This window comes from Parasteatoda tepidariorum, chromosome 3, assembly GCF_043381705.1.
Source record: "Parasteatoda tepidariorum isolate YZ-2023 chromosome 3, CAS_Ptep_4.0, whole genome shotgun sequence".
Lineage (NCBI taxonomy): Eukaryota > Metazoa > Arthropoda > Arachnida > Araneae > Theridiidae > Parasteatoda > Parasteatoda tepidariorum.
In genome coordinates, this window is record NC_092206.1 from 71,644,230 (window position 1) to 71,664,743 (window position 20,514).

Sequence of the window (20,514 nt, forward strand, 5' to 3'; positions counted from 1 at the left end):
TACATGTTTATTCAGAGAAAGTACGTTTTTGTGTCTGATTTCGTAACTTAATTAATAGTTAGCACTAATTAATTAGCATATTTGAGGTCACCCCCGGGAACCATTAAGATTGACACTTAGATCGTGAAAATCCGATCATTAGAACAAAAGTTATTCAGGGTGATATCTTTTTTTTTTGCGGACTGTTACATTTAGTGTATTTACAGTGGATTAAAACAACACCAACTACCATCATTTAACACCATTGGACTCAATAATAGTAAGACATTTGTTTTATGTTCCTCCTAGGCGAACTACTATTATTTCGCTTTTTAGTGTATAGCTTTTTTTAAAAATTCGTTTAGTACCTATCACTGAAATTAATAAAGCATCATTATAAGCAATAATAGTACGTCGATTTTTTACTTTCTTCTTAAACGACTGAGTACCATTTCTCCATTAATATTTATTTCTCTCAGAACATTACTTATTTTTTTATTTTAATTATTATGGATATTAATGTATTTAGCTTTAAAAATGCACATTTTAAGAGCACAACTACAAACAAAATAAACACTTGGCTTTAAATAACTTTAGGAATACTAATTTGGTGAAGTAGTCTGTGCATGCCTTCGCGTACACATTAATTATTTAGTTTATCTGATAAAACGAATAATAAATAATTATTTATTAAGTAGCATGCAATAAACACCTTTTTTAAATTATAAGAGCTAGGCTGTTACCTTTAAAATCTATGAAAAACATAGAACCATCTATAGTTTAACTTAAAACAATTGCTAATGCCAAAGCAATCAGAACATTCCATTTTTCCTACGTCTCTTTTGAATGATTTAATTGAAAATTTCGAATGAATTTTAGGATCGAGGGCAGAAATTGACCCTTGAAGCCACTGTCCAAGTTTCAGAACAATAGAACAAATGGTTCTAGAATTATAAGAGAAACACACACAGAAAGACAGACACACTAACTCTTTATTTTGTTATTATAGATAATTAATAATAAGCACTTAAACTACTATTTTCATTAAAATTTTCAGAATGATTTATTTAAATGTGAATGTAGTAGATAAAAATAGTGTCAGAATTCACATAAGAGCAATTTATAAATTAATCTGGGATACTAATTTATGAATTAATCTGAAATACCTCTACAGTTTCCGGAAAAAAAAACAAAATTTGTTAAAAAGAAATTCTTGAAAATACATTACACGAATATACTTAATTTTCTTTTGAAAAAAAAAAGATTGGGTAATTCATTTTTCCTCGAAATTTTATTTTCCGTTTTCCTGTACCATTATCTGGCATCAATTTATTTCGTAATTTTTGTTTTTATTATTGTCAATATATGTTCACCAAGATCAGTTAAAAAGCGAAGTAAAATTACTTTTTCCCGAGAATTCTAAGTTTGAAAGCGAATTCAAGGTAGGAATCATGGATAATTCAATTAAAATAATGAAAATTGTTTTCGGTTTTGGTATTACCAAAAAGATATTTGTAACTCAAGAAAATTTAAATTTTATGAACATTGAATAACGTGAACAAAAAACACAAATCGTAAATGATTTTATTTTTATCGGAAAAATTTGTAAAAGCTTGAATAAAAAATTTTAATGATTTATATATGCATTTTTAGATGTTTCAAAAGAAAGAATTACTTTTAACTAGGAAGCTTCGCCCCCTGCTCGCTGGCGCTCGCCAACCCCCGGAACTGCTTTCACAGTTCATTTCGGATTGCTTCGCAATCCAATGCTCGCTTTGCTCGCTCATTGGATACGTTCTTAACGTCTAGTTTTTGTATACTTTTTTGAATACTGAAGTTCCGAAAACTTTTCACTGTAGAAAATTCTAAACCTGTACAGTTCAATATTAATCTGAAAATGCAAGCAGTTCACATATTTTTCTTAATCACACTATTCTAAATTTCAGTTGTTGAGAAGAGTAACTGTTGTAAGTTTTGTTTCAAAGTCTTTCCCACCAGAGGGCTAAAGCCATGTGTTGTAAAACAATATGAAATAGTAGTCTGCCACTGAACGCCGGATGTAAAGCATCGGCTTTGATGAACATAATTTTGTATTTTTAATTTACTGAAGGGCGCCATCCTATTAATATGGAATTTGTAAAATAAATGTAGATATTTTTGATTGTTGATGAAGCCCATCATTTTGTGTTTTCATCAGTGTTCAGAAGCAGAACAACTATAAGTTTTTTATTTTATCACAAAAATATAAAATGTATAAAAAACAAAGAAAAGAGTAAGAAAATGAGTATAGTCATAGAAAAAGTTAAAATTATAATATAGTATTTGTCAGTTAAAATAAAACTTTTTGTTTAAGTCATTGCTAACAATTCAAATTTCTCCGAGGCAATTCTAAAGTATAAATTAAGGTAGTATTGTTAAGTTGAAACACAATATTTTTAGTTTTGATGTCAACAATACAATTCAATTTTTCACAAAAACGATTGTTTCCATTGTTAAGTTCAATGTCAACAATTCAAATTTTTCTGAGGCAACTCTTAACCTCTAAATATTATTTTTTTTATGTACACATTTCTAAATGTCAGTATTCAACCACAAAACAACTTAAAGTCCTCAAATTTAGCATGAAGTTGTAAAATGTAATGAAAGAGGGTCATAGCAATAATGAAAGTAGAAGTAAAGTTAGTACTGTAAAATTAAAACAATATTTTTAATCAATGAGCCAAGTTCTTCAAGAAGCAGTTGTAGAAGTAGGTTGTTTATTTAAAACTTTTTATAGAATTTCTTTAAGAACACAATTGTTAATTTGGGCATTTGGCGATACAACACTTTTAGAATTGAAGGATTTGTTACGTCAAGCGCTCAGGTATCATAATTTTGATCTAGTTGCGCTTCTATGTCATTTTGATTTATGTTGCTAAGTTAACTTTCAAAAAATTCTATGGCTGGCAACAGCATTTTTATTTTTTAAGTTGTTTATTTTTATTTCTTTTAGAATTCGTTATTTTTTTAGCGAAATGTTTTTTAACCTAACAGAATTCTTTGCCGACTGTTTTCTCTATGAATGAAGAAAATAAAGTAAATATTTAACTGTTGTGAAAAGAATCTTATTTAGTTGTACAAAGTACTTCAGCCAAAATTTGGGAGCCACGTAAGAGAATTATATATATTAGATCAGAAACACATCATTAAAAGGCAGAATGATTTGGTGTTTTCAAAACAAATCAAACGTTGCCACCGGCGGAAAAGAAATACAGCCAAAATTTGGGAGCCACGTAAGAGAATTATATATAATAGATTTTGCATATTTTTGTTTTTAGGCACTTAAAAAAATTATTAGCATTTTTAACTAGCAGCCTCCGGTAATGTGTCGGACGGCTTTTTTAAATAAGTATACTTTCATGTGTTTCGATATTTTTAAAATTGTACATTCAATGATTAAGACAATATGTAATTATGAACTTATAGGTGAGAGTGGATTTAAATTTTGTCTCTTTCATGTTCGTATGGTGATATGGTGAATATTTATTATTAAAATGTCCAGTACAACACGTGATAACATTTAAAAATTTATGTTAATTATCTCGATAGTCACTATCGAGATAATTAACCTTTGATGGATAATAAAACAAATTAGAAACTTTGTGAAAATCAAACTGTGCACTTATTTGCTTTTATCAATTGTCATTTTTAAGGAGTTTTTCACCAAAGCTAAACAAATTTTAACTGTTATATATATTTTTTAATTAAAAGAATGCACAGATCTAAAACGGGAAATAAAAAATTTTATAGCTGAAAGTAAATAAAAAATATATAATTTAGCTTAATAGTGCTGCTTAGGAACTAAAAGACAGTATAACCAAGCAAATCAATATTTAAATTAAAAAACCTAACCTGANGGAAATAAAAAATTTTATAGCTGAAAGTAAATAAAAAATATATAATTTAGCTTAATAGTGCTGCTTAGGAACTAAAAGACAGTATAACCAAGCAAATCAATATTTAAATTAAAAAGTCAAAACCAGTGCTCACATTTATTTAACACGTATAATTGGTATTTAAAATGGATTGCCAATTAGTCTTATTTAACTTTTTAAGTCCGGACGAAATATTTTTTTGTTGTTAATTTTCTTTTTTTAATTTATAGACACAAAATTTAAGGCTTAACTGATTACAGCCTTAAATGCAAGTGCACATACATATAATTTTACATTTAATGTATATAGCCGCTTTTGGTGCTCAATCTCACGTTATTAAAAATTTGTATTGTTTTTATAAGTTTTATGGTATTTTCATTAAAAGAATTCTAATATGCAGTTAGCGAATTAAAATTTATTGTATTTAAAAAATGTGTCGAAAATGATAATTCTGATATTCAACAAAAACGTTTATTATTAGGGTTTAATTTTAAACATCTTGAAATTGAAATGCCAAGGACAAATAAGAGTAAACATATTACGTTTAAAATTGCTTGTGACGGTTAAATATAATATTTCTTTAATTTCTGATAACTTATGCTGGCCTGCAATTTTTTTTCCTAACCTGAGTCTTTAACACATCAGCATTTAAATTAAGAGCTTAGCGAGGTTTAATTAGGTTTTTTCTCGAGACTCGTCTTTGTTTATTTTTTTAATTATGTTGTTTCACTGACAGCGTAACGTTGAAATAATGAAAAAATACATTTTTTCAGTATTGCATGCGAATAATTGAACATAGAGAGAGAGTGAAAGTAGCAAAATTATTCCAAAATATATCAGTAACTTGTAACTCACTCATTCGAGGTCGTAGGTTTCACAGATTTTGTCGCCAAATTTTAGCAAGCGTAAATTTAAGTTACCGAAAATTGAACTAAAGTAATTTGGAGTGAAAGAAATGGGTAATTTCTTTGTTGAGCCAATAGGCTAGACCAGCTCCATAAGTCTATATACGTTCAGAAGGCTTTCACTTCAATATATATGTAGAGAAGATAAAAATGTTTTAACTGTTAACTGTTAGAAGATAAAAATGTTTTAACTGTTAACTGTTAACTGTACTAAAATTTTGATTAAAATAAAATTCGATGCTGTGATTTAGAACTAAACATTTTTTTTAAGGAAAATGTTTGTGCAGTTTTACGAAAAAAAAAAGATTATAATTCAGTTAATATTTTGAAGATGAATATTTTATTTAGAATACGTTTTCTAACAACTATTTTACATTGACATCATCCAAAAAAAAAAAGAAGAGAGAGAGGGAAATTTTTTAACCAGAGTATACAATGAACTATTCATAACGGTGATCATTTTTGTTTCAAAAATAGTATTTAATTTTGCGAAGACTTTCATAGCATTAATTTAAATATTATTTCAAAATGAAAATAAACTAAACTAAATATAACTCAGAGGCGCGACAGCTCAAAGAGGGCCAAGGCCTACTGTGCCCATCTCAGTTTTCTTGACCTTGGGCCCTGGGGTGCCGGAGCAGATGTTCCGGTCAGGTGGTCACCCGAATGCGGAACCCCCTGTGTTTAGTTCCCAAGTATACTAGATACTCATTCATCGACCCACTGAAGGGGTGAAAGGCTGAGTCAACCTTGCCCGGCCCGAGGATCGAACCAGGAACCTGTGGCACGACAGCGGGAAGCGCTACCGCTCAGCCATCGGGAGTCAAAAATGAGAGTACAAAAAAAAATAATGGCAGAATTCTATGGCATTTTTTTATTTTAAATTATGCTTGCCTACTTAGCTCTATACTTATCATACACTGAATGAAAAAGTATCGCTAAAACTACCAGAATATGGTGAAACTTACAGTGTTCCTTTTTCTATGGAAACATCAAAAAGCTAGGTAATTTTTACTGAAACATTTTGGTAATATTTTCTGTTTGTCATTTATCCTTTTTGATAAAATTGAAAATAAAACATAATTTTGTAATATGTGATAAAATTTGTTGATTTTATCATCATACCTTAGACTTTAGAGCATGGCATAAAAATAATTTACGCGGTTTAATTTACTGTTCAGTTTTATTTTATTTCTTATGAAATGTGCAGGAATACGAACTATAATTTTTTATACTAGAAATTCCAGTAAGCCGTTACCATATGAACGGAAAAGTTACCAAAAGAATTATTTAAATACAGTATATTTTGTTGTTATCAACAAGAATATACTTTTAACCAGAAATTCATTACTATACAATACGGCAATTTCAGCAAAATTTTTTCTATCGTTTAAATTTTGTACATTTTGTTTAAAAACGTATACATTTTGTTATCGTGTACATTTTGTTTAAAAATATTATAGCAAGTGAGAGCTATTTTATTTCTAGACTTCATGAAGCTGCAGCTTCTATTTCTATTATAATAATATTATTATAAAGATTTTTTTAACATCTATAAATCATAAAATGGGAAGATTTCTTTTAAAATTTAGAAAATAAAGGTTCTCCAGTTAATCACGAACATTTTTATACAGTATAATGATAACGACACTGAGCACCTGAAGCAGAAGTTCCCATATTTATCTTTAATTAAAATTGTTCTTAATACGAAGCTAAAGGTTCTTACAAATTAACGAAGCAATTATCTAAGTTCTAAAAAAACTTCTCTCATACATGAACTATCATTGTTGTCTATTTCGTAACCATTACTTAAATGAGAATTTCAAAGGTCAGGTACAGATTTTTTTAAATCTTTTTAAAAACATGTTTAAGCATAAAGAATTATTTTAATGAGTTTTCATAAAAATTGTAAAATATATTTAAGTAGAAGTGGATAGTAATTTAAATGCGAAGAAATTATATATTGTAATTATTTATTTGATTATTAAATATCGCAAATAAAAAATCATCAGAATTTATTTATTTTAATAAATAATAGCTCTTTTTATTAACTTCATTATACGCTTCCAAAAAAATAGTTGTTCTTTTAAATAAAACCTTTCTTGAAATAGTTTTATAAATACTCGTTTCATAATAAAATATTTATATTATATTAGATAGGTATACATAGTAGAAATATTTCTATAGATAAAATATTTCTATATATTCAAAATATTTCTAGGTAGATATGTGTTATTTAGGTTTGAGAAACCAACTGAAACGAAAGTTTATTTTTAATAAAGCCAAATTTAATTTATATAATACTCCAATATAACCTCTATTACTTTATGGTAGCAAATGCTGTTCTTCGAAAAAGATTGAGTAAAATAAATTACTTATATTTTAAAGTAAAATACTCAGGTCCATCTTCGAAGCTCTAAAAGAAAACAGCATTTGGATTATTTAGTATTGTGGTGAGAGTACCTGGTTATCGATCTTAATTTAAACTGAGTTAAATTAAGATCACCGTACTTTTTGAGTGCTGATCGTGAGAGCTGTATAAAGTTCACTGTCGTGGTCGCTCCTGTGTTGCCATTAGCTGTCGAGTGAATACGATGTACGTTATGTGTGAAACTGAGTAACAGCAGCGTGAGGAGGACTATGTCCCAGTCACAAGTAGCAAGTCAACTGTTCAATGTAAACCATCAATCGAAGTAGGCGTGTTTAGATCAAAGTGGGCGTTACTGTCAAGAAAGACGTGTTCAGATCGAAGTGGAAGTTTGTGATTAGAAGTAGGCGTGCTCACATCACGTTCGGGTCATCAATGTGGTGAGAGAAGCTTTCGATCATGTCAACCTTCATCAATGAAAAGATACCCCGTCATAGACTCGAGTTAACATGTCTTATATACTAGTGAAGTGGAGTTATGTTTTTGTAGTGGTAGATAAAAATTTAAGCAACCAAACACAATTTAAATTTTTTTAATTCTACAGAATAAGATGGTGGGATCACATCTATAGAAAGGATGATGGTGACCCAGTTAAGAAGAGAATTTTTGGAAAAAGTTTATAGTAAAGTTTACAGGGAACTGAAAAAGGGGAAAATCGAACACAGATGGATCGATTTAGTAGAAAAAGGTCTTAACAACGGTTAAAATCAGAGTGCTGGTATTTTTTACGGTAAAATTACTGAAACACTCTTATTAAATAAGTGTTAATGTAAAAATTACGGGAAAAATGGATTTTACGGATGATGCACTAGAAGTGCCGGTACTTTATACCGTAATCTGAACCGAAATTTGCAGTTTTACTGTTATTTGATTTCTAATAATTTTGATTTGTCCTTAACTGTTGCTGATTTAGATGGAACAATTGCTTTGAAAAAAGAAACTATGGATTGTTATGAGATAGTAAAAAAAATTCCAGTTAGGTATGTGTTCGTTATACGAATTCTTAAAGAGCTGGTAACCCACAGTATTATTTGACATGAGTCTATCATACATAACTCAATATGATAGACGAAACATCAAATAATACTGTGGGTGTACACGAAGTGCATTCGTTTTCTTTTAGAAATATATGTAAATGTTCTGACAATTAGATATTCAGATATTTAGATATTCTGTCAATTTTTAGCTGACAATCAACATTATTTTATATAAATATAAATAAAAAAGACATGTAGAAAGATGCAAATATATTAAAAAATTTAACACGTTCACGCGGAGTGACCCACCGGTGGGTCACGCTAGATTTTCTCATCTTGGCGGCGCACCGGAGTAAAAACTGGTAACAAAAAAATTTAAATTTTTAGTTTTTTTCCGGGAATAATAAAAAAATATAACTACCAATTTTTTTAACGGATGCAATTTTTATATTGAATTGCTTCTTCGCCGTGATAAATTTCCTTACAGTGAATTGTTATTGTTGAGAATAGATTAACTCCTCCCGAATCTTATCTAATATTGAAATAGTATTCTCTCTTTTCCCGTACCAGTATTTTCACTTTTCCCGGCGTGAACGTGTTAATTGCATTAAAAAATAACAGAGTTCCAAGAAAATAATTCTTGTACTGTACTCATTTAAAAAATTGAATAACTTACTGGTTTTAAATAACGTATTTCAGTTTTGGAACTATTGCCGTCCTGCAGCAACGGTGGATTGTTGTTGGTGTCGATGGTTTTTATGCGTCCATTCATGTCAAATGTTGCGTCATCTACTGCACAGGACACTTTAAAAGAAAAAGATTCTGATGATACTGTCTTTAGTAGAGACGTTGTTGATAATTCTCCCGTTTGCTTCTTTATTTGGATGAAACTTTCTCCTAAAAACAAACATGTCAGATGCAACAATTTTTAACACACATTACGATTTTTTTTCTTAATTATTAGGAATCATTTTTGTAAAAGTAAGCTGAATAAATAAAATAAATTTATTCTGAATTTTTATTGTATGATTTCGTAGTTGAATAAATATAACACATTGGGAAAAAAGTATGGTTAAAAATCACAGTAAATTTTACAATATTTTACCAGAATATGGTAAAATGTACCGTGTTTCTGACTCGATGGAAACGTTAAGAAACTAGATGACTTTTTCAAAATTACTTTGGTAATGATTTTGGTTAAATAAGCAATAAAATATAATTTTCTAATATGTGATAAAATTTGGTAAATGTGGTAAAATTGCTGAATTTATTATGATACCAAAATTACCAAGTGAATGGTTTAAATATCAAATATTTCAGTTTTATTTACTAGGATTATGTCGTTTTTTTAAACCAGAAATGTTAATACCGTGTAGTATAATAATTTTACCACACTTGTTTTATCTGTTCAGAATTGAAAACTATCGCAATGAATATGACAAAAGATTACAACGACTAAGAATAAATGAAAAAATATTTTGATACATTGTTCGAACATTTCAGATCGATTCTATGATTATTCTACGGCAATGATTAACACTGATATTTGAATTTCCGTACACAATTTAGTATATTTATAAACCCACATTTTATGCCCAAAAATTGTTTGACATTCATTGTGCTGAATTATTTTTATTTTTCTAGTTAGCTTTCAAACATAAATAGATTAATACAAGGGTTCCCAAGTTCTTTCAACACTTCTTTAATAATACAAGAGTCCCAAGCTATGGAACCCTAATTAATCGAGATTTCTTTTGGCGAAACCCTTGGCATTATAAAAAAAATGTTCATTATCGACTTTAATATACTTCACAAAAAAAAGGTAATTACTTATTTAAAACTATTTTATGAATAGAATGAATTATTAAAATGAATTTTTTCTTGGTGTATATACTGAAAATGTATAAAATAATCTGAATTATGGTTTTTAAAAAAATAACTGTTAAAAACGATCAGAAAAGCTAACCGAAAAACGAAATTCTCTATTTTTGAATTTAGTTATTTTATTTTGATTTAGAAAACTCGATCAAAAATATATACATATTATAATGCAAATGTATATTATCTTCCTAATTTATTCAATATATTGTTATTGAAAAAAAAATTTAATTTTGCTATTTTTTTATTCGCATTTTCCATAAAAAAAGTGCACATAAACAAGCGAAATCTTAACTGATCTTTGACTGGGTGTAAATATTATAACTGGTAATTCACAGTGAGTTGCAACGTTTTCACTTATGTTTTGTTTATAACGGCAGAGTATCAGCCAATTTCAAAACCCGTGAAATTACCACCGTAGTTTTTTTTAAATCTTTTTAGTTAAATGAATTCACAGTAGACGGTAACGTTTCTACATATGTCTTGCTGAACACAGCAATATTCCAGGCGAATTCAATGCCTGTTAAATACTATGTTCATCACCGTGGATTTCAATCTTTACTTAATTGAGGAAATTACACTGAGGATAGCAACATCCTCAGTGTATTGCGGCTTTGAGAAGAACTCCTCCAGACTGAAAGTCTGGGGCTATGTGCTGCTATGGTTACCAGCGAGAACACATTTCTAATGGGGGTGAAATGGAGGAAAGAAGGCGTCGATTGGTTTACTCACGACGACATACGCTAAGATTTAGATAAAACTATTCACTCCACACCCCTATTCGAAGTGACCTTTCCTCATAACCATAGTACCCGCCACGACGCAAGACGAGTGTCTGGAGGAGTTCTCCTGCAAGCCGCACTATATAAATGCTTTCATATTCGCATGCCTCAACTCGATTAATTGGTAAACATACTTTGACTTAATAAGTTACGTCGAAAACACGCGCCATTTTTACTATTTTGAACCTGTGTCGAGGAAGCACTATGCTGTACTTTCTTCATTTCAAATATGACATTAACCAAATCCAGCTTATAATTTTTTCCAAAACAATATTTGAGGGATTTTAAATTTAATTTATAACACCTGATTCTAATTCGAGGTGCTTACATGATTTAACTGACTGCATCATTAAAATTCATTAGCGAATAGTAATGTTTAAAAAAAGATTCACCCATAGTTCAGAGATTTAAAGCAAACAATTTATTTTTCATTTATGAAACAACGATGAATCTATCGAAAAGTTCTTCACAGAAATTTGGAAATTAAAATAATTTCAGCCATCAGTGACTTTTAATAAATTTTGTGCTCAAAAATTTTCCCTTTAAAAGCATTATCTCTCTTAAAAAAGATTATAAGCAATTATTTCATATTCGTTCATTTATATGGATCGTTTTAATAAACTATTCTAGTTAAGAAAAAAAGTATACTAAATGAAAAGTACACTAACTGAATTAATTGTAAAGTGATTAATTGTTTCTTGATAAATGTGGGAACAAATAGTGCTATTTTTTGTTCTTTGCCACTCCTAAGTCGGCGAATACAAATTTTACTATAAAAGCTTTTTACAAAATATCACTTCAGTAATTCAATTGGATATCTAGTTATTTTGCTCATGTGCTTAACAAAATGATAAAGTAAAGAGAGTTTGAAATAAATATTATTTTAGTTAAAAATAATTATTGCGTTGAATTTAATAATTTCAAAGGCACAAGTTTCCAATTTGTCGCTCCCAGGCTGCTAATCATTCCTAATTATTATCAGCTTAGAAGTTTTAATGTGGCCTAGTAAATCGTGTATGTAAGCGAATGATAGTTTTTTCCCATCAAAAAGACACCCCAATCATGCAGTAAAAAAATGCTCTTTACATTAAGGTATCAATTAAATTGAAGTCATAAATACGAATTGTCTTATTCTTTTACATCCAAAGCGACTTAAAGACGTTTTTAAGTGTCTAAAATTATGATGTGTAACGTAAATGAATAGTTTGCTTTTGATAGTTTGCACTCTTGCTAGCAAGAGTTGTCTAGTAGGTTTTATTTAGGTAATGAAAAAACCTGAATACAAACGGTTACTATTAAGTTCAAATTAAAAAATTAAATTATAGCATAAAAAATATAACTTTAGATTGGTGAATTAAAGGGGGAAAAATTACGAAGGAGAAAAACATTTATGTGGATGAATGAATTTTGTACAAATATTATATAGAACATTTTTAAAAAGAAAGTGGAAATTCATAGAAACAGTCGCTTCATAATAAACTCATAAGTTTTGAGAAACTAATAAGTAAAAACAACCTTGAAATTTCTTTTGAAAACTGCAAAGCATATATCAATTTATATCTCTATTTACACTTTCAACGAAACATCCCAATATTTCTTAGCGTTCAAAAGAAAACATCAAAAAACTATCCCCCTTTTAAAACTTCAAGACAAAACACGGAAAAACATCTTAAAATCTAATCCCAGAAGGCGAATCTAATCTTGGATTCAATCCAAAGACTGAATACCGAAAATTCAATAAACTGCAGAAGTCGTCTGCTATCTGATTGATCAATACTCTATATTCGGTAACCGGAGAGCCATATCCGGAAAAAAAAAGAATAAACAACGTTTATATCTATTCCTTTTCTTACTACTCGATTGATATCTGAGTCGATTCAAACATTTATACTTGGTTCCCCCCTTGATAACGCCCAACAGCCACATAAATATTTAAGAGATGGGACCATTCATCTGGAGTTGGAAGTGCGCATGGTAGCGCAAATAGTGATGGATCATTAGTGCCCGAAATAGCTCAATTATCAGTGAGGATTTTTTTTTTCTTTTTGTATAAAATATCGCAGTGAATATATTTTAAATACATATAATAGATGAAATTGATGGTAATAATTTCCTTAAAGGGTCATTTGGGTCATAGGCTTTGGCCTTGTCAAGACACTATTTATAAATCAAGTGGTTAAATAATGAATTATATTTAAAGAATAAGTTTTTTGCGAATAGTAATTGTATGAATTGCGGAAAAACAGGGAAAGAGAGATTCGAATAATTCTTGTGGAAATGAATTAGTTCCACTATGAATGAGATATGATAAATTGAGTCTAGAGAATGTTTTTCAATACATTAAGAATTTACTTCTGATGTTATAAATAATATAATGGGATCATCTTTACCAATGGTACAAAATAATCTTGACAATGGCATTGTTTCTAAGTTGAGATCATACCAAAATTAATTTTATTTTATAACCGTCGTTGAACAGCTGACCCAATTTTGGGTTTAAGACTACCAACCCAATTTTGGGTTTAAGACTTGGGTTTAAGACTACCTGTAGCTTTGTAATTTTGAACCCGATCCAGAAAACAAGTGAACTCCTTGGTCAAGTATTGGGAGAAATTTGCTTAGTGGTGGACTTTTTTATGGAACTAACTCGTATTTGCGCTACATGGAGATGAAAACTCCGAAATCCTCTCGCTGTTAGCTCGACGGCAAGAAAACTCTAACCCATGCTTCGTCTACCACTGAGGATATTTTACGTCAGCACTGTGGTCGGTGCGAGCCGGGTACTGAATTCGTATCGACCAGCAATCACTGGGATTCGAACCCGGTTCTCATTTTTCATATGGAGATTTAGAAGAAAAGAAAATGGAATAAAAATTAGAAAATAGTTTTAGTCCCCAGATCAGTAAAAAATCATAAATGGAATTTGGGAAAATTATTAATTGAAAAGTGGATGACAGTAAATACTAAAAAAATTATTATGATCGCATCCTACAGGTTTTCACTAAAATTTAAATACTGCTCTTTAATCAAAAACCAGGCATTGTTGTTGTAAGCTTTATTTTTGTTACAAATAACGAAATACTCGCAAAAAATTTGGCGAGCAAGATTTTAGTTCATCTTTGCGTAAAATTTTGTACTTTAACTTCATTTCTACCACAAGTTTTGGAGGTCAAGAAGTCAAGAAAATTGAACACTAATTTTTGTTTCGCAAAATTTTTCAATAGAATTTTTTTTTCTTTTTTTTGTTAAAACCTCTTCTTAAACTTTATTACTTAACTAACAAAGTTGGTAGTTAATTAATTATACTCTGAACCATATTTCTGTTTCCTTAAAGGCAATTTTAATGTAGTCCGTAACAAAATGTATGGAACTATATTTACTTTGCTGTCATATACCCTTGATTTTAAAAGAAGAGACAACTTTAAAGAAAGGCTAAAAAAAAATTTAAAAAAGCAACGAAGCGTAAAATCCGAAATAGAGCTAATCAAAAAATGATAAATCCGTGACTAACTCGATACAGCAAAAAATAAAACTTAACATAGAACATTTTTAAAAATATTGACTGTCGAATAGATCAAAACAAAGAAGAATGGAACTAAAAAAAATTAATTAAAAGATGTTTAAATTCTCGGAGATACAAAAAAAAAGTGAATAATGAAGCTGAAAGAATGTATCAAAGAATCATGCACTTACGAATATGGTAGAAATAAGACTGATTCATTCACGAAATATACTAAACAATAAAGGATGAAAACACATAAAGAGCGAAACAACATGGGCTAAAATTATAAATTTAGCTTGAGTAGATATAATGATAATCCATGTTTAAATTGTTATTAAGAGTGTTTTATGTGTAGTTTTAAGCAGGCACTAAAATGCTTCTGAGTATTGTGCTACAATACACAGAAAATTCTGAAACTTGTAAATAACCTATCTGGAAACAATATTATTGAGGAATTTGATTTAAAAACGTCACCTTTGAAAACTTAGATTACTATATTTCCAATACTTTGTACACTTTTGTAATATTTTGAACATAAAAATTTTCTAAATTGCAACAAGTGACAAAAAATAATAATCTGTCATATATATTAAATGTCTGTTAAGAAATTTCTAAACAAATGATGATTTAACAGAGTGTATGCAAGTATTTTTCAAATTATAAGTTTTTTTATGTTCCAGAACTTTCTTCTATTTTTATAGTTCCTGCTTAAGTTATATATATTTTTGTAACAGTTACAGTTATAAAATTTCGCACGGAAATCTTTACATGACGTTAAAAAAATAATACCATCAAATATGGTCAAGGAAAAAAAAAGTCTTACTCTCAAATTACATTTTTACAGAATAATATTAGAATATATTATTTTACAACTATGAATAAAATTTTTTACAGAACACAACTTTACTTGCACGCGAAGGTACCTAATAATTATTGACGGCTAACATATTTTTTTTTCTCAAAAGATTATGACAGTAAATTATTCTTATAAATGGCTGTCACGGAATATTTCCTAATGGTTATAAGATTAAAGGTTACATTCCAAGTATACTTTTACTACAGTTAACCTGTAAATTATTCTTTTCAAAGGAAATTGTTACTATTTTCAACTAGACCAATACTTTTTAAATCTTTATTATGAAGAAAAAGAATTGTCTTTACACTGCGAGTCAAAATGATCCAAAAAAAGTTTTCGAATAATTTAAAATACTTAGCGTTTTTTACATTTCCAGCAGAACATCTACATATTTAACTCTCATTAAAAAATTCTTCTTTATGAAATTCGAATTTAAATTATTTTGTTAAAATCGTTCGTTTGAAGTAATTTTAAGCAACTTTTAAAATTTTCGTAATTTTTGTAGAACAATGAAAAATGTTTCTTTACCTATTAAAGGAATTTGTTTTTTACAATTGATTTTAAATATTTTTAGCTATTGATATTATATGAAGAATTTTATAGAAATTTCAATACTTCAGAAAGCTTAAAAAAACTAACTGTTGCCAAAATTAGTTCAATATTACAGGGAATCCATTATTTCTTTAAATTCATATTGAATTTCAAGTACTGGAATTATTTTTAATATTACTTTGGTTTTTAAATTCATTTTAAACTCTTTAAATTCTTTCCTTATTATTCCTATTTTCATTATTTTGGATTAGCCTTCAAAATATAAACAAGATTTGAAATTATTTGTACATGAATAACGCAGATTAATAAAACTGTCTAAATAATTGGATTCTCTTAGAGTTATAAAATGAAGTAAAATAATATGTAGCAAATCGTATTAGTAAAGGTAAAAGGGAGGATAAGTTTTTTTTTTTATTTTTATATCATCCAATGAAGTAATATTTTCTAAACATTTTATGTCAACTCTAAAGGCTTTATGTACAGGTAAAAGTAATCTCATACGAGGCAAAATGCTGTATAAAAAAGAGTTATAATTCAATCAGAATATTTCAGTCACTTTGTTGCCATGGATACGCAATTCACTTTAGTTTTTATCTAAAGTGAGCTTAAAAGCTTAATGTAAAATAGGAACAGATGGTATACAATTTGTTATCACTTGCTTTAAATTTATGATTCTTAATCTTTTACAAAATTTACAAATTTAAAATTAAGTTGCCTTTTGATATAAGTATATCATTTATATAAATTTTGCTAGAAATTTTTTTTTTAGTCTATTTGTTATGAGACAGATTTTTGTAATTCTCTTTTTATGCTTTTTTATCTTTCAAAAAGAAACTTTTGCGATTAGCATTTTTGGATGGATTTGTTTATAAATTAATTTGTGTAATTAAGTATATCTACTTAAGTATAACTAACTTAACTTAATTAAGTATAATCTACTTAACTACTTAATTAAGTATAATTAAGTAGAAGGAAACTCAAACTATAAACAGTAGGTATATGCTTACGTTAACTTACTCTATTTTCAATGTCTAAGTTATCGCACTGGATGAAAATTTAAAATTTTTAGAAAATTTCGATATTTTTTCTTAACTGCATTTAAACTTTAGTTCATCAGCTTTTCCAAAACCTTTTAAATTTATGTTCTGAATTTTAGAAAGGAAGTTATATTGGGTTTTACGTATGCTGACAGACGAAACTGAAACAAGAATTAAATACCTGAAAGCGAAACTATAACGTTTTACTAAGCTTAAAGTATAGTAATATTTTCTTGGTGCATAAAACAAATGTATGCTTAAAACAAATATAATTCTTTATCAGAAAGTAATTTTTAAATAAAATTTTTTTTTACTGTAACAATTTTCTTACATTTATTACATTTTACCAGCATTTCCTTTTCTTTTTTTTTTGCATTTTAAAATAATTTCTGAAAACATTGATTTTAACAGAATTTCTTAACGCTAATACACATTGCAAAAGTTTATAATTCAATTTTTTGAAACTTTGTATATAGATTTTGCATAATGCTAGCTATGATTTGAATTGAAAACTACGGCCTATGTGTGATTTTTTTAATCAAAATTTACGTAAAAAGGTTTATAATATTTCATTTAAAAATCAATACAAAATAATATATTTAGTCCTATTTCATCCTACGTTTGAAATTTTTTTAAATTTTTATAGCTCTAGAAAAATAATTATTTTGATACTATTGTTGTATTACTATTTGTTGTATTACTATTGCGTTACTATTTGTTGTACAGTTTTTAGCGTGGAATGAATCATTGGAATGGTGTCATTGTAGTTTTTAAGCTAAAATATTTAATAAATATTTAAAGTATACTTTTAATTTATAATTTTAGAAGTAATGCTTGTCAAACATAAAATTAAAAGGCTAATTAAGGCCTTTCTTTAAGACCCGTTGGATTCTTTTAACATTAGAGCGTAATTAACCTTGTAACGAGAAGTGATTCGCATTATTGAACTCCTAATAAGGATTTCCAAACTCTTTGCCTTAGTATTGAATCTGTTGCTTTAAAAATGTAACATCTTTGTAGTCAGAGGCTATTTCGATGGAATTAGTAATGAATCGAATAATTTACCCACATTTTCCAAAGCAAAATTTAATTGTTTTTATCATTAGCAATTTCCTATGCTGTTGAATGACTGCTCCGATACGCGCAGTATTTTTTCAATTTATATTTATAACTATCTGCCTCATTTATTTATATCCACAACTGTTTGCATCACTTAATTATACCTACAACTGTTTGCATCATTTTGCAACATTTAAAATTTTTCTGTCTTAATTAAATTGTACACATCACCAAAAAAAGGAACGAAAAAAAAATTTTTTTTTTCGTTTGGAGAAAGATTTATTATTTTGATTTTAAGGGAGCTGAAAACAAATGAAATTCAAAAATAAAACTAAAGTTTTACTTGATGTAGTTTTAGATTTTAGTTTTGAAATAAACTCATGTAATTTTCAGAAGTTTTACAAAAATAGGGAAAATTCTCTGTAGACCAATGCCTAGATATAGTATTTTTCATTTTTTTCTGCAATGAATATCTTATTTTTCTTCACCACCATCGATTAGCAGCCTATCTAAGTAGTGTATTTGAGGTAATAACCACCCTTTTCACATACCCACCAATAACATCTCAGAAGACAAGGAAGCTTCTTCGTCAATCATTAAAGTAGCTATCGCAGTGAGTTTTTGCAATGGAACGAACCCATACTTGCATTAACAGAAGAAAAAGCATCAAAAGTCTTATAATTGCTAATTGTAACTTAAAACCAAACATTAATCTGACGTAAATTCGTTCTTAAAACACGATCAGGTGACCTCTACCAATAAAATTTCAATACTCTGAGCTGAACAAGTGTTAGGCAACATGAGCATATTGCTCGAAGCAAATATTTATAAGACAAAAATTGTGTGTATTTAAAATAAAAATTGACGCAAAACCATCATAAATTGAATTGATCGAGGCTTAAACCCAAATCACATACTCATAAGAATTTATGTACTTGTTGATTACATGAAAATCTCAAAACTACGAGAAAATTTAAAAAAGAAGAATGAAATTAAATCATTTTACCTTCTACAACACTATATACTACAGTGGAGCTTGGGCAAAACTTGAAATAACTCGGATTTTGCAAATGATCGAACACTGTCTTTACTTGGATTTCTTCTGGAAGGTTGTATTTGGAATTAGAATTCATGAAGCAAGAGCGCTCAGATGGTTGGCAAAACGTTTTCATGATTCCTGAAAGAGTGAGAAGAACTTCCGCTTTTTTTGTCACTCCAGTAGACTTAGTTTCTCCTGATACGGTGATGTTGACAGTGATATGATATTTCTCTTTACCTGAAACAAGAAAATAAATGAATTTAGTACTAATATGAACTGTAAATTACTATGGGTAAAGGACGATGTAATATCAATATACTATGCAATGAGGCTAATTATAAACGGTGATGTTTAAAATAGGTGACTTAATGGCGAAATCGTTTAGTTCCTTTCTGTAGAAAATTTTAGAATCATAAATTTAAAGTTTGGTAATTAGATTCAATATAAAACATTCAAATGAAAAAAACAAAATAAGAATATTCCATTATTCACTTAAAATAAGGTAGCGTGAAAGTCCTATAACTATTAAAGACTCTCGAGAGTTAAATAAACAGTTTGTTATTAATTATTAAAAGTAGCAGTTTTAACTGTTTTTATATTGCTATAGCTTTACAAAAATAATTAATTTGAATTTTCTGAAAGCATCAATTTATGATATAATAGTCTATTTCTAAGAGAAAGAAACAAGAAAAGCTTTGTAATAAAAATTTTCTTTTCATATTACTTCGCAAGTTGTAATAAAAAATATTATTACCAAATTTTTAAGATAAGCATCTTTAGCATCAAATTATAAGCATAAAACTCAGTTTTCAATTATAATTTTTCTTTTTCATTGAAGCTTGAAAAAACGCTTAAAAAAAAAAAGAAAAAAAAATTCTCGCAACAGCCAATTTTCAATCAAGGGGTTCTTAGAGGTTAAGGGTTTTTACAAAATTCAGGGCTCAAAGAAAAAGAAAGAATCTAAATAACTCTTGATCTAAGATCTTATTTTCGCGTACTAGGACTCAATCATAATGGTTCATGAGAGGATGCTAATTATTTAGCGAATATGATGTTTTAAGTTACTAAATTGCACACAATAGCGTACTTTCTCTGAATAAACATAACTTTCTTTCTAAATATTTGGATTTCTGATCCTCAAAATATGGGTGATGCGGAGGCCGCAATCACAAATATATGTTTTCAAAAGTCCGATTAGGAGCAACGAAAGTGTAGACCCCTTATGTTAATTTACGTCTTTCATATTTTGTAATATCTAAAGAGCTTCTTAAGCGAAACAAGAAAATTTGGATACAATTATACAATTCATTTATATAAAGATAATTTTCTGCTAAAAAAGTATTTTTAATAAATATTTATTATTTTTTATGATTTTATTTAATAACAGTCAAAAAATTGAACTGTATGGTGTGCAAATTTTTAAATCCTTCAAAAGAATGTCATTTGAAATGAGAAAATACGAAATTTGAATGAAATTTGTCGAATAATTCGCGACAAATCGAGTTTTAAAGAAGTCGCATACCTAATACAAGTCTGCCCTCCTGACCAAAGATATAGTTTTGTTAAGATTGCGGCTATCTATATATCCGTAATCTAATATATATAT

General features: G+C 28.4%; 1 protein-coding gene across 1 annotated transcript in view; it reads right to left on the reverse strand.

Annotated features, from left to right (window-relative positions):
- LOC107449160 (proto-oncogene tyrosine-protein kinase receptor Ret) overlaps positions 1-20,514 on the reverse strand; it is a 163,300-nt gene that overhangs the window by 61,982 nt on the left and 80,804 nt on the right. The window contains exons 3-4 of the mRNA XM_043049729.2: positions 18,876-19,145; positions 8,880-9,100 (exon numbers count right to left, since the gene is read on the reverse strand). Of these exons, the coding sequence (XP_042905663.2) occupies positions 8,880-9,100; positions 18,876-19,145 (491 nt within the window). The remainder of the gene's footprint in view (positions 1-8,879; positions 9,101-18,875; positions 19,146-20,514) is intronic.